Genomic DNA, 25,704 nt, shown 5'->3' on the forward strand with positions numbered 1-25,704 from the left:
TTGTTGTACTTGTAACATTCATAATTCTACATGCAAATTCAGTATTATGAGATAGCAGTGAACAAAGGCTGGCATATTGTCAATCACAGGAAGCTGTGTCAGCCAGGTGAATGTAGCCAGTAACCTGATCTGCTGTTGACAGAACAGGGACAGGTGCTCCAGCCAAACTAATCCATACATGCACGCTAGACACAGGTCATCCATTCAGGCAGATTGATTTAAAGCTTAAGGAGACTACTCCTCAACAATCCCGGGCCTGGCCTTGCCTTTGCTATTGCCATGATAATTGCAGTAATGCGAGATGGCCTGCATTGGAAAGGGAAAGGAATGTTCACTGTTTGCTCAGCTAATGCTGGAAACATTTTGTCACACAAGGGACGAGGGAACATCTCTGGAAATGATGCCTGAGCTTTATGAAGGGAAAATTAAATAGGTTGGCGGTTTGACATCTGAAGTATTAGATACACAAAAAGATATTTCAGCTTTATTTAACCAAAGTCTCAGTATATGGGGCTCAGGGAGGTTTGACAGCAGTGGGTATGGAGTGGATATTATTGCCATAGCTTGCATGGCCATTTCACATAATAGCCTCATGTAAAAAAAAGAAAAAACATATAAACCAGAATTCACTTTGATTCAGTGTTATTATCAAACACACTCCCATAAGGCCCCAAATGCCAAACAAAGGTTTACAGGCCAGGCATCTGCTGCTCTCTGATTGGTTGACAAGCCAGCAGCAGTCTCACCTGTTATCCACAGCCCAGTGCATGGTAAACACCCTCAGTCAGAGCTGCGGGGAGAAGGAGCCCATCTGGTCAGCAGCATTAACAACCAGCTCTTTAACAATGGCTTCCAGGAAAAGGGAGAAGGGCACAACAAGCCATATCACCCAATAAAAACAGGCTATGCATGACATTTAGCGCCTGATGCAGGGCTTAGCAGTATACAGGTTACCTACTGTCTGCACTAGCCCCTGGCAATAAAACAAAAGGCAATCTCACAGAGCGGGGGGGATGCTGCATGTAAAGCCATCATTTGTGTGTGAAGATGTAGACAGAGCATAAAATTAAAAGGCATGAATGGGATCATTTTCAGGGAGCTTTTATGGAAACTTCAAACAAATAAGCAGGCACTATGTTTAGTTATGCAAGCACTATTATTCTCTACTCTTTGTAGCCATCCTAATGGGAAACTGTTATTGCATCCAAGGAGGAAGGCACATGACAGCTAATTTTCTTTTGTGAAGATTGGATTTTTTTCGTGAGGGATGTAAATAAGACAAACATGAAACAGACAAGAGGAGAGAGCAGTATTCAAAGATCTAGCTGTCAAAGAGAAAGCTCATTCACTGCAGCATTAAAGTAGTTATTTGACTAAACAGTGCCATCTTGTGTTCAATTGTTCAACTCAGGAAATCTGGAAGGCTCAAATGACAGATGGAGAAAACCAAATTGTGGTAATTTTCATCAAAATAACTCATCGTTGTTAACATATCCTTGTTGTATGACAACATATTATGAATTCTATATATTGTGCCATTTTCTAATCATTTTCCTACTTTTGCACACTGTTCAGTCCTCTAATTTAGCTTTTTGTGGAGCAGTGCATTAGAACAGGACACATTAGTAACCCTCATCCACAAAATAGACTTAGAAAACAGGGGTAACTCTGGCTTATTAGATGTTTGATGGGGCTCTATTTTTACAACCGCCTCCACCTTGCATGCAAAGGATGGAGACAAAGTCTCTAAATGAGATCTAGGGAATACAAAGAGTGATGTGAAGATAGAAAGGTTCGGGTGGAGTTTGAACAGCAAGCAATGGGCTCTCTACAGCTGCTGGCACTAATGAGGATAATTACCCCAGTAATAACATTAGCCTATCTGAGGGAATGGAGGGGAAGGACAAGTGGTTGTGTTTGTGTGTGTGTGGGTGGGTATGTGAGCATGTGTGCGTGCATGTGGTTGCTGTATGTGTGTGTGCGTGCATGGCCGTGCGCGTGCCTTTCCTTCTATCTCACTTGCAGTCTCTCCCTCATTCCCTGAATCTCAATATCTCTTTGTTAGCCCACAATAATTGTATTTGGGCCTCATATCCGCCATATCAGATTCGAGTTTGTACAAGGTAATTAGCAGGGGAAGGGAAGCCTCCACACCAGGAGGACAAATGCCCCCATGACATCATTCTGGCTCCACTCAGGAGGGGAAGCTTTTTTTTTTCTCTCAACCTCCTCTTCATCTTTCTTGTCATTCGGCTGTCAGAAAAAGAGCACCGAATAGGGGCAATAATGTAGTGGCAAGCGAAAGTTGATGACATTGAAAAGGAGGAGAGTTGGGATTAAGAAGATAAAGAAATGAAGAGATAAAGGAGAGAAAGGGGTGGAAAGTGATTTGAGATGAGATGGAGGGCTGTGTTTTCGCCGCAGGCCTGTAATCTCCAATCAGCTCTGACTAACAGACAGCAGGGGGAAAGTTCCTCTGCGTTAATGCAGCTTGCCTTTCAGAAGGAGCCGGTGTATCCAGCTGGGAGTCGGGGGATGAGGGGAGGATTAACTGGCACTCAGGTGGAGAGAGATGAAGAGAATCAGACGGAGACCCTGTGGATGGTCACACCCTCTCTCGCTCCATCCATCACTCTTTTTTTCCCTCTCAATGAACAAATGCACTGTACTCTGTGTTTTCTGGACGGGGTGGTGAAAGCAGCAGGAGGTGATAGAAGCTTTACTTTAGGGGTGACTTGTGTCTATGTTTGTAATTGTAATTTGTATCAGTTGTGTCAAATTAAATGCTTTGAAGATGAGTCAGCAGTTTCACTTGTTATTGCTCTTTTGGTGGCTTTATGATTTGTGATATGGCATCCATGATGAAATATGATCTAAATGTTCCGTTAAAGGAGTATGCCATTATTCAAGGAGTTCTTGCTATTATTATTCAGTTTATTGTTGTCATACACATTTAGTAAACTCTACACAGCAATTAACAAGAGTGATTTATTTGTGTGCCATGGTATAGTAAGAAGGTGAATAGAAGCAGATAGAATGTTTAATTAAAATGAAGACAGAAGATAGTTATTCCTTTTGAAACTGAGCAGTGAGCTGTGACTGACAAACATCATGCCCTTTTATTTAAAATATGTGAGCTGTTCCTTTATGATTTTTGTTGTTATGGTCATATAAACTGACTTAAATGAATTCCAGGTAATCTCCAGACGCCAGCTGTCCATCACCACTGTCCTCCTCCAGATGATCAATGTGCTCCTGTCCGTCCTCATCGTGGCCTTTCATCCCCTTCACTAATAAAATGTTTGAGTAAGAATCAACATTCAAAATAAGTTTAAAAAATAATGCAGTGAGTTTGCCGTTCTATCGCGCTGCTTTAGCACAGCGATCTAAGTCACTGTTGACTGCAGCGAACAGTCTACAGCGTAATGCTTAGAGACTCACCCTGTCTAAACACTGTGAGCTGTGCTGATGCAGACGTTTCTCCCAAGGCATTGCGGGAGATGCAAGAGTAGACCCCGGTGTCGGAGACGTGAAGGCGCTGTATCTGAAGCCAGGTAGAGACCATGTAGCGCAGGGGACCGCCTCGGGCCTGAAAAAAATGACAGGATTAAATCTCAACAGATGATATAAATCTATGTATGCATTAGACTTTTGTGTGCAATATGGGTGGTACAAGAAAGCCATTTAGTTGCACTCTTACGATCATTACTGATCCTACATTTTCCATACTGCAACTACTTTCAGAGTAATTTTTGACTTTGGAAAGCTCACTCCAAAGCTGCAGAATATATTTTACTATTTTCACAAGCTGAGTAGTACTCCTCCTGACGAATTAACTGAACTTCATGTGTAAAATCAGCTGTTAATCAAAAACGTCTTTATCTATTAAGCAAATTGGGACAAAAATCGTACACCCAAAACACAGTTCAATCAAAGTATACACTGTTAATGAAACCTATGGTGATGCATAATAATTGAAGCTCTTAACAAACCTGGACAGAGATGTGAGGATCATCTCCTGGCAGGAAATTGTCACTCCCTGTCTTCCTCCAGCTCAGGTTTGGAAGAGGGTAGGCTGAGACCTCGCAGCCGAACACAATGTCATTCCCGGTGTAGTTGGACAGGTTTCTTGGGCCTCGAAGGATACGAGGAGCTGTGGCAGAGGAAAAGGAGCACCTGAAGGTTTAATACTAGGACCCCAAAAGTTGTCTCCCAACAAGACAAGTATACACATGCATTGAAATCTTTGAAAAATGACTTTCCTGCTCTCATGTTGCATGTAAGAAAAGAGTGCAGTTACCAGAGTGGCAAGGTCCTTTTTCATTGAGCTTGAGGGTTGTGTTCCGGCGGCTGGCGGCCTCTCTCATCTGGCAAATATTTGGGTAGGTCCACCCATCTGAGCCACATACAGGGCCCTTTTCCTGACACACACATGTAGGCTCTGGCTCAGTCCTGTGTCCCCCCTTTCGCGTTTTCCTCTGGCAGACCAGGCCCTCTCCACAGCGGCCATAGAACTTCTGAGCCCCATCCGGGTCGCACTGCTGCCCCTCCACGTTAGCACACTGTTCACAGCATCCACAGTCGTCCTGCACCCGACCTGCAGGGCAGTCGTTGGGGAATGGGGGGCAGAGGTGCTGGATGCACTCGCTGCAGCCCTCGCCCTCCTCCCACAGTCGCAGCCACCCACGGTGTTGGGGTGGCACCCCAAGGGAAGCGTGGAGCCACACACACATGCATAGACAGACACACAGGCAAAGCTGAGCCATGCTGCTGACCTTCATCAGCACAAAAAGTCAGAAATGAATGTCTTCCTGGTGCAACAACTTGAAAGCACACAGGTGACCCAAAATGAAATAGTAAAATGATTACAAAGTGAACTAAATTTATAAGAGAGATTGCAGTCCTGATGTTCTGGTTTTCTCTGACAGTCAAACAGTCACATGTTGTTCCTGTTTAAATGTTTCCTTCTGTCTCCTCTCCTCTGTCCTCTTCTGAATAGTTGGATTGGTTTTGGTTATTATTACCATACCCCTGCTGACTTATTTTGCCATTTTGTTTTCCCCCTTGAGATATCTTCATCAGCTGCAAGTCCTTTCTATCAAAGAGACAGCATTTGCAGTGAATGAAGCAAGCAAACTTCATCTCTAAAGTATCCGATTTGTCTCGTCTTTCTTTCCTCACAATTCTGCTGCCTTTCTTCATGTGCCAGTGTCTCTGGGCAGGGCTGGGCTGGCAAACAGGCTTCAGAAATGGCACAGGATATAAAAGAATCCTGCTAAATCTGCATATCATACAAATGTAACAGAAAACAACTGCTGTCTATGTGAAAATAATGATCCCAATATATATTTAACATGCGTTATTTAGCATAGAAGAATCGAAAGTTAATAGAAAATGCAGCTCTATTTTTAAAACTCTCTATCTAGTGGAGTAGTGCAAAATTCCTGGGTTTGGAGACATTTTCTGATGATTTCATGATGATTTCAGTTAGTGTTGTGAAGGTTGGGCATGAGTTTTTGTCAATAAATGGAATGCATGGGAAAGGAAGCAAATCATTTTAAGAAAAACTTAAAATAAAATATACAATATAATTCTAAATTTATAATTAGGTAGGAGTTTATTGTTGATGTCTTTTTTATTTGTTTGTTTATTTCCCTCAATCTATTTTACTTTGACACTTTTAATACAGTTTTACATATAGTTTTATTTTATTTAATTACATATTAAATTTCATTACATACAAATTAGTATTACAATTTGGTGTCTGGTGCCTTTCTATATATAGCTTTTTAATAATATTAAGACATATATGTATCCTGTATGTTTCTAATATGCTTTGTGTGTGTGTGTGTGTGTGTGTGTGTGTGCGCGTGTGTGTGTGTGTGTGTGTGTAGACCTATGTCTATCCATGTCCTGTGTGACCTAAGCCAGTTTCATTACTGTGACAGTGGTGACTTAATTGTTTGGAGACCTTCAGGCAGGTTTGGTAAGGTTTTATCTGCTTGTGTTGAGAATATTTGTTAAGGGACTTTGTTGATGTAACAGGGAAAGGTAAGACAGGTCTTGCTTAGAGTAATTTAGCTGACCCCATAATTGTTTTCTGACATTCTAGCATTTCTCACATGTGTCCTTGTCAGGAAGACAACAATAGAGTGATTAGTTGGAGATAGTAGCTCAGGTGTCAGGCTAGCAGATATCAGTGTTCTCTGAGAATCTTACAAGGTTGATTCTTACAAGAATGTTTACAAGAACTCACTGGCTCCACAGATTGGAGTACAACTCATGGAAAGTGATAGATTTCAATATGACGAAGGATTGGAGTCTAAACATCAGATAGATTAATTGTTCTAGGTGAGAGATTACCTAATAGAGAAACCTACAGGCACTAGGGGGAAGAGAGAAACATAAAAGGGACCAAAAGATGTTATCCTGTGTTGGCATTTGACGTGTTCACATGATGTATGCTGGCACTGTATCTCCTTGGCTGGGCTCAATGAACAATGCTATGTTAAGTCTTCATCAGTCTCTGAAACTTCTTCACACCTGAACCTGGCTCACAATATTTCTTCAACATTATGAAAACAATAATAAAACGTTTATCGGAAAAATGATCACACTTCCTATCCTACTGTTATTTTCTTATGTACATCTATGGCATGTGCAACCTATCTATCAAACATATAGTAAATATGTCGTGTAAGATACATATGTGAGTCAGTTTGCTGATGGTTAAGTGATTGGTTCTGTCAGTTTATTAATTAGGTTTGATATTTTATTTTTAAAGAAGGCCTATCTGTAGCTGCATTGCTGCATAAAGCTTTGCTGTCTGTAAATGCCCTGGATTTCCTTTTTAAGTAACGTGGCACTTCCCTTTTGCCATCTGGTATGATTGAACACAGAAGTAGATGCCCGGCACAGTCGACTCCTTGTGTGAATGGATGGAGGCGTGGCTTTAGTAGCGTGCTGTCTGACGTCACGGCAGGGATTTTAGAGGACCGTGAAGGTAGCGACAATTCATAGTGTGAATCCGTTTTATACTTTAAAATACACACTGAAAACGGAAAGATGCCGACATTAACATACGTTCATTGGCAGTTGTTGTTATCCTACACATGATCCTACATGGCATTGACTCACCCACTGACCAGCTGGTTTTCGTGACAGTTCAAGCTAAAGTGAATGTAATGTCGTGTAGTGCGAATTTAGGCATGTGTGTGCTTTTATTTTAAAGGAACGCATACAGGAAGCAGTGCGCCAATCGTTAACTTTACTTGTTCCACGTTTCCCAGGAAGTATAGAAATGTCTGAAGGAGAGAGGGGAAACTTGACTAAATGAACTTTTATACACCTTAGTCCTGTCTTTAAAACACCTTCCCTGCTCCTCCTGGTTTTACCAAGGGACTCTGCCGCAAACGACAATTTACACTCTTATTGGCAAATTTAGTAAGTATTTTCACTGACATCAGCTGTCATTCAATGCGATGTGGTCTCAGTTTGACAATTTGTCAAGGAAGTTGTAGCTTACCCTTTTGCTCACTGGGTTAGACATTGTTTTAGTTATTTAGCCTTGAGTTGAACAAGCAACGATGCAGTAAAAACACATTTTAAGTGGGGTTTTTGATTTAGTTACACACAAACCATAATAATTTATCATTTGATTTGTTTTATTGTATAGTCTAGTCTCAAACGCTCAAGTACAGAATACAATACTGTTAAAGGGAGCATTAGAAGGTTTGTGGATGTAGCCTAGATTTGGTCTGTACGCCTACTGTGTTCATGGCAGTAGTTTTCAATGAAATTAAATCGTAAAATATTTATAATGTAAGTATGTTGCAGCTGATTTAGAGTTTGTAAAGACAAGGCATGCTTATGCTCTCTCAAAAGATAAGAATAGCCTTCAACAACGAAAAGTAGTAGTTTCATGTAACAATCACTTTTCTTGTTTTATGAGGTTAGTCTTGAACCTGCTGACGTGGGACAATGTGGGTGGGTCACATATGTCAAGCCTTTCAGGTGTGCTCAAAAGGGCTCCGACTAAAAGATATCCTGTTTTTCCAGAGCAGCTCAGTAATGTGCCCTCAAGGTATTCTGCTTGAATGAGAGGATTTTGATTGGAGGGCTGATTGTATGAACTACATTGTATGTTGTATTTGACAGGTCTGAGAATGGCAGAGAAGGTGCTGGTGACAGGTGGAGCAGGCTACATTGGGAGTCACTGTGTGGTGGAGCTCATTGAAGCAGGTTACACGCCAGTCGTAGTAGATAACTTCAGTAACGCTGTAAAAGGTAAGCCTGCTTACTGAAAAAACAGGTTGATGAATAACTTCATACGTCATCATAAACTTGGCTGTTCCTAGTGTGTTTGTTTAGGATAAAGTGATACTCATATCTGATGTTACTGTGTGTGTGTGTGTGTGTGTGTGTGTGTGTGTGTGTGTGTGTGTGTGTGTTCTACGTCCTGTTGTGAATGGAGGAGAAGGGGATGTGCCAGAGAGCATACTTAGGATAGAGAAGCTCCTGGGCACCAGCATTGAGTTTCATGAACTCGATCTTTTGGACCAACCTGGCTTGGAAAAACTCTTCAAGAAGGTCAGAAAGTTCATACAGTTGATTTATTAATCTTTTCAGAGTTTGAACAGTTACTTGATTAACTGCTTAGTCGGTTGACAGAAAATTCATCAAGCAATTAACTGTTTTAATCACTTTTCAAGCCAAAATGCCCAATATTTGCTGTCCTCTAATATAAGGGTGTTTTGTTTTCTTTGGCATGTATGATAAAAAATGAAATATCTTCAGGGTTTGGATTGTTGGTTAGATAAAACAAGCAATTCCAATATGTCAGCTTTGGCTCTGTGAAATTACATTTTGGCATTCTGACATTTTCTAGACAAATTAATAATTGATTAATAAAGAAAATATTCGGCAGATTTCTCCATACTCAGTCTGATAAATACACCAGTCATTTTTGGGACAATAAAATAATTCCACGCTTAGCTTTTATAGACTTTTTTTTTTGACAGAAAAGGGTGAACATAATCATAACATACTGTATTTAATTTGCACATTTCTTATGGAAGGTCCTTTCACATTGGTCATACCCATCATACATGCCTATATATCTATCTGTGTTGCAGCATTCTTTCAGTGCGGTGATGCACTTTGCTGGTCTGAAGGCTGTTGGAGAGTCTGTGGAGCAGCCGCTGCGCTACTACAGAGTCAACCTCACCGCCTCCATGAACCTACTTGAGGTCAGTTTGTCATATGATCCGACACCGTCTGTCCTCCTATATAGCTGCACTCCAGTCATCCCTCTGGACTGATCATCTCCACATTCATTTACTGAGTGCATGACGGTGTGTGTTCGTTTGATACTGATTTGGCTAATTCTAACACTGCACCCTTCATAACTGTGAATGTGTGGAGCTCACTGTGTCTGCCAAAACACAGCGTTTATGCTTACTCCTAAAGTGTATGTGTACACTTTAGACTGCTATCTCACCGGCCGTTGACTGTATGTGTGTGCCGTGTTTGTTTGCATCTGCATGTGTCTCAGGTGATGCAGGCTCACAGGGTGCAAAATCTGGTCTTCAGCAGCTCAGCCACGGTGTATGGAGACCCTCAGCACCTTCCCATCGACGAGCAGCACCCTGTGGGTGGCTGCACCAACCCCTACGGCAAGACCAAGTACTTTATTGAGGAGATGATCAAGGACCACTGTAAAGCCGAGAAGGTACTGATCTGGAGGGAGAGAGTCACACACGGATGCGCGCGCACATACACACACATACATACATACATACATACATACATACATACATACTGTGTGTATGTGTGTGTGTGTATGTGTGTGTGTGTGTGTGTATATGTATATGTATATATATATATATATATATATATATATGTGTGTATGTGTATATTTATTTATGTGTGTTATTTCAATATTGCTTCTGTGTGAGCAGGACTGGAATGCAGTGCTGCTGCGTTATTTCAACCCAATTGGAGCTCATTCCTCTGGTCTGATAGGAGAGGACCCTCAGGGTATCCCCAACAACCTGCTGCCATATGTGGCCCAGGTACACAAACTGTCTGCCAAATACACGACTAGATCAGAGCATGCAATGCATATTGTTGCAGTTGGTGCTGTCAGATGAGTTGGCATGTTTGTTGCATTCATTTATCTCTGTCATAGGTTGCCATTGGGAGAAGAAACTTCCTCAGTGTATTTGGGAATGACTATGACACACTTGATGGGACAGGTAACCGTTAATTGGAGTGCACAGATTTAATTGTAGTTTGAAATATTTTTTGAGCAGAGTGCTCAAGTTAACTGTTGTATCACTTTTTTCTATTAATGTTCAGGATCATGTAAACAAGGTTTTCTTTCACTTGCAAGGTGTGCGAGATTATATCCACGTTGTTGATCTGGCAAAAGGACATATAGCGGCTCTGAAGAAGCTGAAGGACAACTGCGGGTGCAAGGTACATTTGAGGGAAAAAAAACGAAAAACAGTTACATTTTAAAACACATTTTCTGTCGTTTTTCTGATTCGCTGTGCATACCCAAGCATACCTAATTAAGGTATTTATGGGAGTGCTGGTATGTGTGCTTTATTGTGTCTGTAGGTTTACAACCTAGGAACAGGGACAGGCTACTCTGTGCTCCAGATGGTGAAAGCCATGGAGAAGGCATCAGGGAAAGAGGTGAGTGACAGAAGAGCTCTTTTCTCTCCAAAGAAAATTGTCTACAGGGTCAGCGATTGTATTGTGCCCTCTGAGAGTAACTGTTGTGACCTCGAGCGGTAACCACACTACATTGTGTTATTCTGCAAGTTTACGGATGGCCAGGTTGACTTTGATTATGAAGGTGGCCCAAAGTCTGCTGAAGTTCCCACTTTTTAGGCTAAACCACTCTCATTTGTGTTAATATAACTTATTGTGTCCTCTCCATAGATCCCGTACAAAGTCGCCCCACGCAGGGGAGGAGACATAGCATCCTGCTACGCTGACCCTCGTATAGCCGAGAAGGAGTTGGGCTGGAAAGCCAAATTTGACCTGGAAAGAATGTGTAAGGGCTGCCACACTGCAAAATGTATTCTTCAACATCATCTGATTGTCCTCCCCTAAAACCTAGATGTATATTATAGGTTTTTATGTGTGAAATGTTTCCCCATAATATCCTGCTGTTGTTTATTTTTATTTTTTTGTACACGTGTAGGCGAGGATCTGTGGCGCTGGCAGTCCATGAACCCCACCGGATTTTCCAATGGCACAGCCTCTTGATGCAACTCCAGCCTTTTGCTGCTATTAAATCCTCTTCTAAATCACCGGGCCAAAGCAAACCATCAACTTCCTCTTTTATGCATATCACATAAACACATGATGAGACCTTAAGAGGAGCTGAATGCTTTATGTTATGTCATTTTTCATGTTCTATTTGTTCTTTGGTTATCTTCAAATTACTGTTTACATTAGTAGAAACATGTGTTTTTCTGTGTTCTTTGTTATTTTAGATTAACAATGGATATTTTCTCTATTAATGTATTGATCTATGAGCCATAACAATGAAATAATAAATTAATTTTCTTACTGAGGAAACCTGAGGAAGGCTTCATTTCTACTCTATTATGAAACTTGTATGTTTTAAATGATTCTGAAATTAGTTGTGATTAAAGGAGGCCGTCTACAATGTAGATTACTATATTAAATGCAATGAAAACTACTTAGTGAGACAAACATGAAGGATGCACTCATCTGTAAATAAAATAAAGTTGCTGTAAGTCACAATATGAGCAACACAGGAACATTACAAGTGCCTTTAGGAATAAGAGTGATGCAGAGGCAGATTAAAGAAATCTGCCAGTATGATGGTCAGTAGAGGGTTGAGGATCACACACAGGCTAGGTCTATCCAGAATTATTGCTCCATTTTTTTTAACATTGTGTCCATACAGCACATTTAGACCGGGTACTAGGGCTTTAAATGGCTCCTTGAACCCTCGGGCACCCAGTTAATAAACACCCACGTCAGCACAGTGCTCCAGTCGCTCTAACCGGGTTTCGGTCTTTAGGGCTGAGCAGGAAGTGCCTGACTGTGGACCCTGGACGAGAAAAAAAATCAAAGAAAAAAGGCTACAGAAATTAAAAATGGATATGGTGGCGGACTTGGGGGCGAATAGACTGTATCGGGCGCCGGGTGAATCAAGTCACCAGTGAGTATCGATGGATTTTGTCAGGGTTATCACGACGTGGGGCGTAAGCGGGTCCTGCCGACACCTCACGCCTGGGGAAGAGTCGTTGGGTTTGGGCAGCAGGCAAATCCTCCCCGCTGCTCGCTGCGCTCCGGACCTCCGGCGAGAAGTGGGGGCGGTCTTGAGGATGAAAACGGGCGTATTAGCGCGTCTTCTCACCGGTGTGATACACTGTGTGAACATATTTATCCAGCAGCTCGCAGCATGCTCAGTTGCTTGAGGTTTGTTTCTATATTTCTATTGTGTGCTGGCTGGAGCCAGAAGTGGGCGTCGCTCCAGGACAGACTGGGCTGCTCTGGTGCGCCGCTGCCCGCTTTTTCCTCGCAGGACTGCAGCACTCTCGTGTCGTTTTGTAGGTCGATTGGTGTCTGAATTAACGAGGAATAGCTTGGGGAAGATATTTGACTTTGTGTCGTGTGACATGAGGTGCACTGTAGTCTTGCGGGCGGGCGTTGCACTGTGGGTTATCGGGCGCTGTGGAGCCTGTCAGCAAGCATCGCATAATTAAATATGAATGCGTGTAATTCTACATGAGGGTGGCTAAATAGGTTAGGCTACTATGGAATAGTAATAAGTATTCTGCAAATGAGGTTGCGGCGGTTTTTTTGTCTTTGGATGGTGTGTCCCGCTACAGTGTTGTCATTTCTCTTTCCATCAATCTGATGTGTTTTGTAACACCAGAGATTTCATGCGTGCTTTAGCTTCCCTCAGTGATGATTACAGGGTTTTGTCACCCGATGCTCTCTGACTTGGAATCGGGTGTAGCCCATTAGAAGAAGATTTTGATTGAAGGTCCATGCAGCCAATCACAGCGCAGAATGAATCCGGGAGGGCGGGCCGTCTGCGGAGCTGGAGATCCAGTGCAGAAACAAAGACGGGGGATAATTGACAGCTACATCAATTGGGTGTCACGGTTAGTTATGTGACCTGCTGTTAATATTTTGGGTATGTAGCATGACCATTTACCAAGGTAAGCTGACAATCATAAGGTCAGATGTCCCATGTATGTTTCCTTCCTTAATAGCCTATGTAGAATTCAAATTTGACATGTAGGCTTTGCATTTAGGCGCAAACATATTACAGATTCTCAGATAGTTAATTCAGGATTGTGGATATAGAAGTATCATTGTTATTTTCTTGCTGTCATATTGTCTCCTGCAGGCAGCCTCAGAGGTGGTTCAACACCGCTGACATCACAGTGGCTCACCAAAGCAACCTGCTGAAGCACCTCAACCAGCAGCGCTGCCAGGAGCTTTTCTGTGACTGCAGCGTGCTGGTGGAGGGCCAGCTCTTCAGGGCCCACCGCAACGTCTTGTTTGCCAGCAGCGGCTACTTCCGCATGCTGCTGTCCCAGGGGCCTGACGGGCTGTCCGACTCGGTCCACGCCACTTTTGATGTCTTCAGCCCGGAGACCTTCACCGTCATCCTGGATTTCATCTACTCTGGCCAGCTGGACCTCTCCAGTCACAATGTGATTGAGGTGATGTCTGCGGCCAGCTACCTGCAGATGAACAACGTCATCAACTACTGCAAGAACTTCATCAAATCGTCCTTGGACATCAGTGTGAAAGATGAAGACAGTGACCGCTGCCTCAGCTTGTCTGAGACGTGCAGTTTCACCAGTGGGGCAGGAGAAGAGACCTCAGAGCAGCAGCAGCAAGACCCCTGCTCTGTCAGCCCACCACCGGCACTCTGGACACGGGACAACTCGAGATCCCAATCTGGTTTTATGGGGAAGGACTCGGACCAGGAGGCATCGGCCTTAGCCCTGAAGACTAACCCAAGTAGCCCTGCAGATGAGCTCAGTGCAGAGGCAGAGGACCTGCAGGACCCTCAGGACCCTCTGTACACCTTGCCTGGATCAGAGCGCCGGCGAGGTAAAGGGGGAACCAAAAGGAGAGCACCCAACAGCACTCGCTCCAACCAGCATGAAGACTTGGACATCCACGAGGCAAGGACAAAAAAGGCTGAAAAGGCAGAGGAGCTGTACGCTACTCTACCCCCTATTGTGGGTGTTATTGGACACTTTAATAAAGGTGAGTTGGAATGCATGTGAGAAAATGGAAAATCAATGGTTGTTTTACCTTTTTAGAGAAGCGAGAAAAGGAATAACATACTTTGTCATAAGTAGATTGGCATGAGATTAACCCTCAAAGGAAGCCAGAAATAGTGATGCCCAGGGAATAAACAGAAAAACCAAAGCTCTGAACAGTTTCTCTTCCTCTTTGCAGACTCCAACCCCATTATGCGCTTCAAATGCCCGTTTTGTACACATACGGTGAAGAGGAAAGCAGACCTGAAGCGTCACTTGCGCTGTCACACAGGGGAGAGGCCATACCCCTGTCAGGCCTGCAATAAACGCTTTACTCGCCTGGAGCATCTTCGTAGCCATTTTGAGACGGTAGGTTTATTTGTAACCAGGCAGTGAAATCTAAACTGATATCAAGTTCTGTCATTCATTGTTAATTTAACAGCTTCTGAAACATAGAAATAGTGATAAACTGTAAGCTCCAGGCTGAGCCACAACCACCTACCCATACCGATACAGCTACAAGTACGCTGTCAGTGACACATTAACATTCACAGTGTTTGCATTTCTTTCTGATGATCTTTCTTGTTCCTCCACAGATCCATCAAGCCAGGAAGCTGGTATGCAGGAAGTGCAAATGTCAGGTGACAGAAGAGACCGGGCATGTGGTGTGCGAGGGCACACGACGCTACCGCATGTGCACAGCATGCATCCAGGAAGTGGGTTGTGATGACATCCCCATGGACAGTCTAGAGGGGACCAATGAGGAGCCGGCCCTGTTATTGGGGGTGGATGGGGAAGAGGAAGGGGACACTAAGAGGAGCTGGATGGTAACAGATGACGACGACCTGGCTGAAGACTCGGGGGCCGACCTCATCATCCACCAAGTGGACGACAGTGACGAGGAGCTGCAGTGAAGTGGAACCAAATAAGTGTGTGTGTGTGTGTGTGTGTGTGTGTGTGTGTGTGTGTGTGTGGAAGCATGCACGCACGAATACTGACTGTGTATGTGTGCTAAAGCCATGCAAGAGAATTTATGCATAAAATATGCGACCCACTAATGTAAATACAGACATTTATGATACATTACTTGTCTATTAGTTCAATGCAACTGGTTAATCTTTACTTTCAATGAGATTGTTGACCTTTGTGACAAAATGGAATGTTTTTTGTTAAGCTTCATAAAAATATGCAGTATCCAAAGCATGCATATTTAGTGTTTCCTTTTCTTCAATTATAGTTATATGATATTTTTTTCACATGCATGGAAGAACAGCCTTTGCTACTTTTCGTGACTCTGCTTTGATGAAAGCTGACATTTGAACAAAACAAAGTGACAAGGACATACTGCTATTTCCCTACTCCCTGTAGGAAGAGTCAAGAGCAGACTTTTTTTGTCTCACAGTTGCAGTGCTTTCTATGATTATGTTTGATTATGATATGCACAATGATATGAAGCCAATTATAATTTATTCGTTGTTGTTTGTTTTTTTACTTTTTGACACATTAAAGATATTTTTATATATTCCCGTGTCTGTGTCTTTTCACCCCATTCAGTGTAAATTAAATGTATAATCAAATCTTATAAAAGGAAATTATATTATTGACAACAACATTAAAGGAGAAAACAATCAAATACATCAACACAATAAAATGAAGGCTGATACTGTGTTGTCAAATTGCAATTACATTTAATTGTGTATATTCTTTTTGTTTTGAGACTTCATCAAATATGTAAAGTCTTTAAGGAAAACAATACCATGGAAAAATTCTAATAAAAATCAAACAATTGCAATAAAATTAATTGTGATGTGTTTGCATTCAAAAATACAGTGTGACATCTTTAAAAGACAGCTTTAAATTGTATTTATACTGTTGAAGTGGAATCTTTCACAGTCAGCAAAAGAGATGAGTGATACAGAGGTTCATTTCTACAGTGAGTACAAATTGTTTGGGCATTTGTTATGTATTTGTCGAGCATTATTGGGTATACATAAGTTATATGGTAATAATGGGAGCGTAATTCCAATCAGTACCTTGTATTTAATGGATTCCAAAATAATCTTTCTATTAAAATTCCCGGCCCATAGATGGCGCCATTGCGGTGCTTTTATAACCTGTGGATCGCCGACTCGAGGAAGGAGTGACGTCAGAGCGGAGGCTGGACCATTATGGCGGCCGTCATGAGGCTTGTAAACAGAAGTAATATAAGTTCAGCGATGGGTCGGAAATATCTGGCGTTGAGCTCCTCAGCAAAGGTAAAAGCATTAAGTTGTGTTGTGCTTTTGTCTTCCATCACGTCGTACTGTGCACGTTTAGCTAGCAGCCCGGACAGCAGGGCATGTCAGCTAGCTGTCCTCTACGGTTAAATGCTAACGTTAACGTTAGATATGTTTGGTAATGTAAACCTAGGCAGTAGTTAACAATTTGACTTAGTTGACTAACAGTTACGTAACAGGCTTAATAGGTAAACTATTTAAGTATAAGTAAAGCTCCTTGACACCTGTATTAAATGTGTGTATGTGTTTGTGTAGGCTGGCGTAAGAGCAGGTCAAGCTCTTCCAGAAAAAGTGAAAATAGTGGAGGTGGGACCCAGAGATGGGCTTCAGAATGAAAAGGTAACGTTATGTAAAGAAAATAAAGAGAATAGTTAATTGAATTACACAGCAGCTTTTACAACGAGTAAGTGCCTCAGTCTGCCGTTGACACTGCTCAGGACTGACTGTTTAACCATCAGTGTTGTATAGAGACCGAGCAGGTGCATGGCTCGTGTGTTGTGTAACCAGGTGAAACAATCTGTCATTTCTGTCAGTGTTTTATCAAGTGCTCCTCATCTTGTTGCTTTGCTGCTTCCACCTTCAGACTATCGTACCAACAGAGACAAAAATTAATTTGATTGACCTGTTGTCAGCATCAGGGCTCCCAGTCATTGAGGCCACCAGCTTTGTATCTCCAAAATGGGTTCCACAGGTGAGTTCGCCCCCCCATCCCCCCCTTTCATATGGAAAGTGCTGACACACCCCACCAAGGGCAGTACAGATACTGGAATGTATAGGAATGGAAGTGGCTTGTTTTTTCCACCACTAATTGGTTTCTGCCGTCCTTTTGTCCAGATGGCAGACCAGGTAGAGGTGATGAAGGGGATCTGTAGGAAACCTGGAGTGTCTTACCCAGTCCTCACCCCCAACCTCAAGGGTTTCCAGGCTGCTGTGAGTGTCAAACATCCTGTTCCAACACACTACTAACGACCTGTACACACTTTGTATCCAGGTTCTTATACTGTATGGGAGGTGTCTAAAAGTTTAACCAAAATGCCCTTTCCTTACTACAGGTGAAGGCAGGAGCTTCAGAGGTAGCCATATTTGGTGCTGCATCTGAGCTGTTCAGCAAGAAGAACATAAACTGCTCAGTGGACGAGAGTTTACAGCGCTTTGACGAGGTTATGAAAGCAGCTAAAGAGGCTGGTGTGCCAGTTAGAGGGTAGTATTACTGGCTTGCTCTTGACTGTCAACAAACTTGTAAATCATTGGAATTATAGGGTTCAGTGTTATTCATCTGTGTTTCTTGTCACCACAGTTACGTGTCATGTGTTCTTGGATGTCCTTACGAAGGCAAGGTGGCTCCTGAAAAAGTTGCACACGTGAGTTCTCACTTGATACTTGCTTACGTTACGTAAACTGACAGAAATCTATTTATCAAATACAAAAAAAAAATAAACGCAACATGAGCACTGTCACTCATGCAACCACTCAACCTTTGTCTCTGTCTGGCAGGTGGCTAAGCGTCTGTACTCCATGGGCTGCTATGAGATCTCTCTTGGTGACACTATTGGAGTGGGGACTCCAGGTACCATGAGTGAAATGCTGGAGGTGGTGAGCAGAGAGGTGCCAGTGAATGTCTTGGCAGTGCACTGTCACGATACCTACGGCCAGGCCCTGGCTAACATCCTTGTGGCCTTACAGGTCAGACTTGGTTCTGGTTCTTTTAATGCCATCTGAAAATGTCTTTGTATAATGCAGATACAATGTCCATGCAGGTGATCTGTTGTTAGTGCTGTGGTAACTCTGTTGGTTTCAAGCTAAAGATTTACTTTTGTTTCGCAGATGGGGATCAGTGTGATAGACTCGTCGGTAGCTGGACTAGGCGGCTGTCCCTATGCCCAGGGGGCTTCTGGGAATGTTGCTACTGAAGATGTTGTCTATATGCTGCATGGACTTGGGATTCAAACTGTAAGAAGTCACGCTTTGTCTCTATGCAGTATGTTACAGTCCACCCTATCATATTTTAATATTTAGTTTACAATTAGTTTTTGTGTACGATGTGAACTTGACTTTCTGTCCTCATCTCAGGGAGTGGACCTCTCAAAGCTGATGGATGCTGGAGCTTTCATCTGCCGAACCCTCAACAGAAAGACAAACTCCAAAGTGGCGCAGGCCACCTGCAAACTGTAAACTGCTTACTGACTTTCACAGACTACACTGCAGCATACCATGTAACCTGTAGCCGTCATCTTCTGTATGTTCTCCCCATTTTAATTTGTTTGATTTGTCCTTCACCAGTTTGAGAATATTACTTTAATATTTGGATGGTGCTGAACCCTCCCTCTTTTTAGGATAAAATGTTTGATTAGATACATGATAGCTGGAACAGTGCCTTATGTAAAGTCAGTCTAATCATACAGATCCTACCTATCAAAAGCCATTCCTTCACCTGATTGTTTAATAGTGCTGACATGATTGTCTTGGGAGCGGGTAAGTGAAGAACAGGATTTGTTTCTAATAATATTTGAACTAGTAAAAAATGTCCTAGGGATGGATAAACTTACTGTAGATATCAGAAAAGACAGACGTGTTGTTTTGACTTCTATCATCCTCCTATATGCAGCGATTGCTGTCTTCAAATGAAGTATCTGCTATATAGGGAGCATCTATGGAAACTGTCAGTCGTTATGAACTTGGGCATTGTACTGGCTTGAGAAAAATGTGCTGGATTCCACTGATTTTTAACACTGATTATTTTTTAATATGTAGGATTTTAGTTTTGCCTCAATATGTGTAAGTATTTATTTATTTTCCAATGCCTTTATTCATTTCAACATGTCCAGATGCAACCAGATTGTGAGTTTTAAAAATAAACACTATTTCACTAACGAGATGTCACTGATCTAAAATGTACAGCTTTGCCATAATCTACAGGCTCTGAAACATAGTTTTTCGAAATGTAAATGACTGAACGGTGTATACAGAAATATTGTCACTTATGTCAACCTTGGTTGTCATTTCTGACCATTTTACAGTCCATATCAGTTCTCAAATGTAGCATCAAAAAATGGATTTGAAGCCATCCTTGCCCATATAAGGCACCTAGGTAGGAATAAATCTTTTACAGTCTCCATAGTGGTTTGGATTGTTTGTTTTGTGGAAACTATTCAGAATGTACAAAGAGTTTTCTTTTCCACACCTTGAAATAACCTGACTGGCAAGTCTGTTACGCACTGGAAAAATTCAGCTCCTTAATAATAATGATCTGACCATCATGGGATAAAAAATGTGTTTCTACTGTCTTTGTGTTTAGAAAGTGGGTGTTTGTCCCACTTGTGTTTTCAATTATTTGCTCAAATCCTATAAATCTGAAAATAATTTCCAAATGGAAACATCATAAAAATAATCTATAATTTTAAAAAAAGGTATCAAGAAGCAGCCCTTACTGTTAAAACACCAAACATGAATACAATCAATAAATGTCATACATGTACCTTTTATTTAATAAAAATTACATTAAGAATTAAGTGCAGAAAAATACATTTCAACCTGATGTCCACAGTGGATGAAAAGTATATAACAGTTCAATGAGCCATCTGTCCAACCTTCCTCCCACCTCCCCCACTGTACCCCAGCTTAAAACACAGAATTAAATGGCAGCATTCCTTACGCCATATTTAAATCAACAGTGGTCTTGGATGAGGCGAGTTTGTGTACATGCACGTCAAAACATTGGCAGTCTATGTACAAAATGCAGCTGTGCAGCATAAACCTGAGTCCAAGCATATGCCCGCCAAGGCTTTACAAATACAATACAAAAATACCAGTGATCAATGCATTTTGTTGCTGTAATAAATGTTAACAGAGGAAATAAATGCTGTAAAAAAGATTTCAGCCGATTTGCACACCTTCAAGTAATACTCATCCATGACTTTGGAGTGCCCACACTCTTAAGGCAGAATTGTTTACCATTCTTCACTGTGTTTTGGGGTCATTGATTGTGAAGACAAAGCTATGATATCAGTTCAGTTAAATAAAAGAGATCAGTGAAATGTCCATCTAACACTTGCCCTGAAATATAACTGTAGACACTTGCAGGGGTGAATACCTCTGGCAGGTATGTCCTGCCTTCTTGTGTGCAGTGTTTCATCTCCTAACCTTGTTGCGTCAGAATTCACGTCACAGGAAAGACAGGAACCTCACTGGAATGTTCTAATATAGGTGAAAGTGTGAAGTTTAAAATGCTTCAAGACTTTTATTGTATTCAAGAATAAAAAAGAAACCCACATGTCATTAACAAATCTATTTGGCTCTAGCTAACTTGTAAATATTGTGGATGTTGGCTTGGAAACCAAAGTTCATTCACACAAAAAGAGTCTTAGATGTGGACTTGGGCCCACAGGAAGAATCCAGTACTGATGACTCAACTTCCTGACACATCTTGTTGTTTGGCTAACAGTTCTTCGTCTATTTTCTGGGGTTTGTCTATGGGTTCTAGCACAAACACGGCTGATCTCTTGATCGCTTTCAATCACAAATTAGTGGACAGATTAGGAGCAGAGGCCCGTATCTTTTCGTGAACTTTCATCCCAGGTGGCCCGAGTGAAGCCTTGTACTCAGTCTTGAAGGACAGATGCTTTTCCTTCATGTCTGACCTTGACAAACTCATCTTGCAGTTGTTAAAGGGGTCGTCGCTGTAGCCGTCATGGTGCACAGCCACGTTGAGATGGCGCCTCTTCATCTTGTTTGCGCATCGTACAAAGCGTTTGGCGATGAGATAAATGATCTCGCAGATGTTCAGGATGATGCAGAGGGCCGAAGCTCCGACCATGAAGTAGGTGAAGACCTTCTTCTCAGTGGGGTGGCCGATGTAGCAGTCCACCATGTTGGGGCAAGGCGACACCTCACACTTGACTAGTCTTGGCAGGTAGAAGCTGTCGTAGATGTGGTGGAGGATGTAGAGGAAGGAGATCTCGATGCCCGTCTTTACGAAGAGGCTGATCAGATAGGTCCACCACAAGCCGCCGTGTTTCCTGCCCGTGTTGTTGTATAGCTTGCAGTCCTTGCCATGCTTGGCCTTGTACTTGCGCTCACGGTCTTCACGGTACGCCACGTGCATGACCACCATTAAGGAAGGGCAGGTGACAAAGATGAGCTGCAGGGCCCACAGGCGGATGTGGGAGATGGGGAAGAAGTGGTCATAGCAGACGTTGGCACAGCCGGGCTGCTTGGTGTTGCAGTCAAAGTCCTTCTGCTCGTCGGACCACACTCGCTCCGCTGCCACCACGTACACCATCACCCTGAACACAAACACCACAGACAGCCATACCCTCCCAAAAGCCGTGGAGTATTTGTTCACCCCACTGAGGAGGGCCTGGAAGGTCTTCCAGTCCATGTCCTTGGCCGGCAGTCAAATCTCACTTCTCTGGAATTCTTCTCTTGCTGGTAGTAGTTTATCTTCAAAACCTGGATGGGACAGAATGAAGAACTGGTGAACATGTTTTCATTGTCTGCTGAATGTTCTGCTTTCACTCTGTTAGTGGTGTCTCACTTACTCCAGGGTGCTTTAAAAACAAATAAACTTTTATTCTGACTATTGAAAGCAGCCTTCCAAAGCTGGTGTAATGTAAAAACATCTCCCACAGGCCACCTTTAGCAAACCAGACACTAACATTAACACACAGTTATGAGTAGGCCTCGCGACAAACTGTTCATGAAAGAAACAGGTTGGACCGAAGTTACTGACACCTCCCCAGTTTATACATAGACTATTTTAAATAGCAGTATGCCTACTCGCAACGCCAATACAAATATCTATTTGAAGCCTATATAATTTTTTGTTTCTTTAACAAAAACTAAACACAGCCCTTTACGCACAGGCTGTATGCGTTATTTGGACATATTTTCGTGATGGGTTTGGCTATTTCCCAACATGCGGCCCTTCTACCACCAGTTTTCATAAAACGACTGCCGTATGAGAGACTATGAATCAACACATTTGTAAACACTAATATCCAAACGGCAAACCTTGACGAAGCTTAACTCGTATTAGACACATGAACCGTTAATTATAGGGAGTTTTTCACTTACCAAAAGACGCTTTACTCCATTATAAGTTGAAAGGCACGTGCTTACGTATATTCCCAGTGGATTTATTGTCACTTTAATATCGTTTAAGTCCTTTATTTGGTCCTTCATCGACAGGTAGAGAAGTGCAGTGTTGAGAAATGCGCCTGTGGGTGTGGTTACAGAAGAAAGTCTAGAGCTGCCACAGATGTTCCTCTCTCTCCAACCTCCCCCCTCTCTATCTCGCTGCCTCTCTCTCTTAGGTGGCAATTCAAATATTTTTACATGATGGTTATCACAGAAACCGTCTCCAGGTACTTTGAATAGGATTTGGAGATGGGCCAGTGCATGAAGAATCAAGTTTGGAACCAGATTACCAATCACAGCCTTGGTGATTTGATTCCACACATGGTTCAGGTCTGTAAGGCAAACTCAAGGACAGTTTAGTTTTATTTTATTATTTATTTTACAATGAATGGGAGAATTCATGAATGTCTAACATGCCCCTACACACACCAGGGACAGTTACAGAACTCAAGTTACAGCATATTTGACAGCGTTGGTCTTCTCAGACAGGGCTAAAGGGTGTTTATCACCTTCTAGAAAAAACAGATTCAAGTGCATTGTTTTATGTTTCCAAGAACAGGAATGTTTCCCTGTCCCAACATGTTCTGTACTTTGCACAGCAAGCAAGAGGCAGACGCACCCTAAGGTGAATGCCTTTTTACTTGTTGTGCATGTCCTCAGCCTCTTTTTGTTGCACGTTTCCTAAAGTGTGACAAGCGTCATCATTTCTGGGGTGTTGAAAAAGGTGAGGTGGCTGGGAGAGAGGACATCAGAGTGGTCTGAGGTCAGTTCATGTGTGAGTGAGTCAGTTAATTCGTTGTCATGTAACCAGAAAAAACATATTCATTTTTCCTGTTCCTTTTTAATTTGTTTCTTGCACAACTCTTTTTTTCATACATGTTCATGCAACCCTCTCACAAGTCTCCCAAAGGTGTATTGTATTTCCTTTATTCTTTTTAAAACCAGGCTCTACTCAGATAACACTGTCACACAGTGGCTTTTGTCCCCACTCTGCCATCCACTTAACTTCCACAACTAAACTTCTTTTTCTTACGCTTTACAGAATTTTGAATCAAACTAGGTGAAACAGCCCATCATTAGCAGTGTTTACAGATAAGTTTGAGTCCAGTGCATGCAGAGCTATTGAATCCTGTGTTTACATTATATAAAAGGATCAAAGACATGCTCATATATCACTTGTCAAGTAAGGTTTTTTGTATTGCTCAGTACAATCACATAGAGAGTCTCAATGGGTTTGTTCAAGGCTCACAACAAGTTACCAAGCCCAACATTGTAAAATCAGGAAGTGATCTCTAAAAACCTTGATTAACACAATTCAGGCTATACCTGTAATTCACACACAAGCTGTCTTAAACTTAAATAACCTGATAATCAAGCTGAATTGCTGATTTGTTTTTTACTTCTTTAAAATCCTGGAAACAATGAGATATGAAACTTAGATGTGGACAGCAATTCAGTCGTAATCTATTTATTAAACCCGCCTTTCACATCTTAGAATGTGTTTAGAAAGAGTATGTTTTACATATTATGCTCATGTTTTCATCTGTTTAGAAATCATAAACATTTTAATATTATAAAATGCTGAATTTGTCTAGCGACAAGAGAGAAAAGTAACACCATAAAGAGAACGTTGCAGTGCTGGTTTCTCTAAATGAAGCACTTCATCGCGGAGTCTTGCAGCTCGGAGCTAAAACTCTCAGAGTGTTGTTACAAGTACGAACTGCAGCTGAGCTTTTCATGAAGACCATCTACAGCATAAAGCTTGAGCATGTAAACACAACATCTGCACTTGCAGCATTTAGAGCAGTTCAGCAGACAGAGACTGCATTCTATTGGGTGAAGATAAGAAAAGTTGCTTTTCGACTCCAGATGAGGAACTGGTCTTGTCGGGACAGACCTAGACAAATGCATTCCGTGACTAAACCTCTGCAAGCAGACAGGACGAAACAAGACGGACCAACATAACAGGATGAACACATCACTTCTCGCCTCTGGTAATGTGAAAGGAAGGAAATGTACCCAAACAGAGAAAGTGAGGACATGAAGAGAAATAGAAGATTTGGGAGGGTCTTGTAATGGGAGTGATTGTCGGCTCATTTACAGAACCATGCAGTCAGGAACAAACACACACAACAGCACCTAATGAAGCTTGCTTATCTATTCAGAGCCAGAAGTTATTCCACTTTATAATATTTGATATTAGACTTTAGAGCTTAGATCCTGTTTGGACAACATTACCGCTAGCACAGCGGCCAGTCTAAAAGTGAAGATTAATCATCATTTCAGTTAATTGTAGCATTTTTCGCACCAGAGGAAGGACATTCCATCCCCACTGTGTGCTTCTGGATATGCGGGGGTTGACAATCAAGTTCTTCGATCTTAAACCAAAAAAAACAAAAAACATGTTGTCCCACCTTCACCTTGTGGTATCTCACAGTTCAGGTATTTTTGCTTCTATCTCCTGAGGATTGAGATATTCATCTGTGACGTTTCTGCTGCCACCCCAACTTGTGTTTCAGGAAACAGGGCCTTAGTTACTGTGAGAATCCACAGATCTCACTTGTTAATAGATATCAGAACTACGGTCTTCTGAAATAGACATTCATGGTCCCAATGAATTCTGTGAACAGTGGTGTCTGCAGATTATCCTTTCATTGTTTGTGCAAAGACACTTTGCTTCGTTTGAGTTTTTAAAATGCCATTCATTATTGCTCTGAGCAGCACAAACTATGTGTTCTCCGTAGTGTTGCGCTGGCAGCCCAAGTTTCAGAGGCAGATATTTCAAAACCTCAGCAGAGGAAACAGAAAATATTAGCACTGCTCAATACCACAAAGAGAAAGTCTCTTCACTCCTGCTACATCTCTCCTGTCGAAGAGTGCAGTGTAAATACTGGAATCGCCCATTTCCTGTGCAAATTCCTGCACTAGGTGGTGTCCACACACGTTGGCAAAGATGAATCAAACTAAGGAGTGGGAGACTCCTCCTCTGCTCTTCTCAAAGTACCAACCAAGCT

General features: G+C 42.1%; 5 protein-coding genes across 8 annotated transcripts; 3 read left to right on the forward strand and 2 right to left on the reverse strand.

Moving 5' to 3' along the window:
* Positions 1–3,154: 3,154 nt before the first annotated feature.
* Positions 3,155–4,733, reverse strand: LOC123979425 (kazal-type serine protease inhibitor domain-containing protein 1-like). The gene is made up of 4 exons (XM_046063340.1): positions 4,301–4,733; positions 3,993–4,153; positions 3,442–3,589; positions 3,155–3,290 (listed from the first exon to the last, which is right to left on the reverse strand). The coding sequence occupies exons 1-4, from the start codon at positions 4,731–4,733 to the stop codon at positions 3,181–3,183; spliced, it is 852 nt and encodes a 283-aa protein (XP_045919296.1). The 3' UTR covers positions 3,155–3,180.
* Positions 4,734–7,286: 2,553 nt separating this feature from the next.
* On the forward strand, positions 7,287–11,595 carry gale (UDP-galactose-4-epimerase). 2 transcript variants are annotated; one of them, XM_046062796.1, is made up of 11 exons: positions 7,287–7,443; positions 8,158–8,286; positions 8,474–8,589; positions 9,135–9,248; positions 9,554–9,730; positions 9,960–10,073; positions 10,190–10,256; positions 10,394–10,479; positions 10,624–10,701; positions 10,951–11,065; positions 11,216–11,595. In XM_046062796.1, exons 2-11 carry the CDS (start codon positions 8,166–8,168, stop codon positions 11,278–11,280), a joined length of 1,053 nt encoding a protein of 350 aa, XP_045918752.1. In that variant the 5' UTR covers positions 7,287–7,443; positions 8,158–8,165; the 3' UTR covers positions 11,281–11,595. The 2 variants fall into 2 exon arrangements, with proteins under 2 accessions (XP_045918752.1, XP_045918753.1); XM_046062797.1 differs by having other exon boundaries at positions 8,477–8,589.
* A 442-nt stretch (positions 11,596–12,037) lies between these two features.
* On the forward strand, positions 12,038–15,801 carry zbtb8a (zinc finger and BTB domain containing 8A). Of its 3 annotated transcripts, none has more exons than XM_046062059.1 (4): positions 12,038–12,208; positions 13,409–14,283; positions 14,479–14,648; positions 14,876–15,801. In XM_046062059.1, the coding sequence occupies exons 1-4, from the start codon at positions 12,144–12,146 to the stop codon at positions 15,191–15,193; spliced, it is 1,428 nt and encodes a 475-aa protein (XP_045918015.1). In that variant the 5' UTR covers positions 12,038–12,143; the 3' UTR covers positions 15,194–15,801. The 3 variants fall into 3 exon arrangements, with proteins under 3 accessions (XP_045918015.1, XP_045918014.1, XP_045918016.1); XM_046062058.1 differs by having other exon boundaries at positions 12,114–13,160; XM_046062060.1 differs by having other exon boundaries at positions 12,116–12,468.
* Positions 15,802–16,384: 583 nt separating this feature from the next.
* Positions 16,385–19,668, forward strand: hmgcl (3-hydroxy-3-methylglutaryl-CoA lyase). The gene is made up of 9 exons (XM_046062062.1): positions 16,385–16,534; positions 16,811–16,894; positions 17,139–17,246; positions 17,390–17,485; positions 17,608–17,756; positions 17,853–17,916; positions 18,050–18,238; positions 18,380–18,505; positions 18,626–19,668. The coding sequence occupies exons 1-9, from the start codon at positions 16,448–16,450 to the stop codon at positions 18,725–18,727; spliced, it is 1,005 nt and encodes a 334-aa protein (XP_045918018.1). The 5' UTR covers positions 16,385–16,447; the 3' UTR covers positions 18,728–19,668.
* Positions 19,669–20,013: 345 nt separating this feature from the next.
* On the reverse strand, positions 20,014–22,759 carry gjb3 (gap junction protein beta 3). Its single transcript, XM_046062063.1, has 2 exons — positions 22,628–22,759; positions 20,014–22,003 (listed from the first exon to the last, which is right to left on the reverse strand). Exon 2 carries the CDS (start codon positions 21,930–21,932, stop codon positions 21,069–21,071), a length of 864 nt encoding a protein of 287 aa, XP_045918019.1. The 5' UTR covers positions 21,933–22,003; positions 22,628–22,759; the 3' UTR covers positions 20,014–21,068.
* Between the last annotated feature and the right edge of the window lie 2,945 nt (positions 22,760–25,704).

The sequence above is a fragment of the Micropterus dolomieu genome, linkage group LG11 (assembly GCF_021292245.1).
Source record: "Micropterus dolomieu isolate WLL.071019.BEF.003 ecotype Adirondacks linkage group LG11, ASM2129224v1, whole genome shotgun sequence".
NCBI classification, from domain to species: Eukaryota; Metazoa; Chordata; class Actinopteri; order Centrarchiformes; family Centrarchidae; genus Micropterus; species Micropterus dolomieu.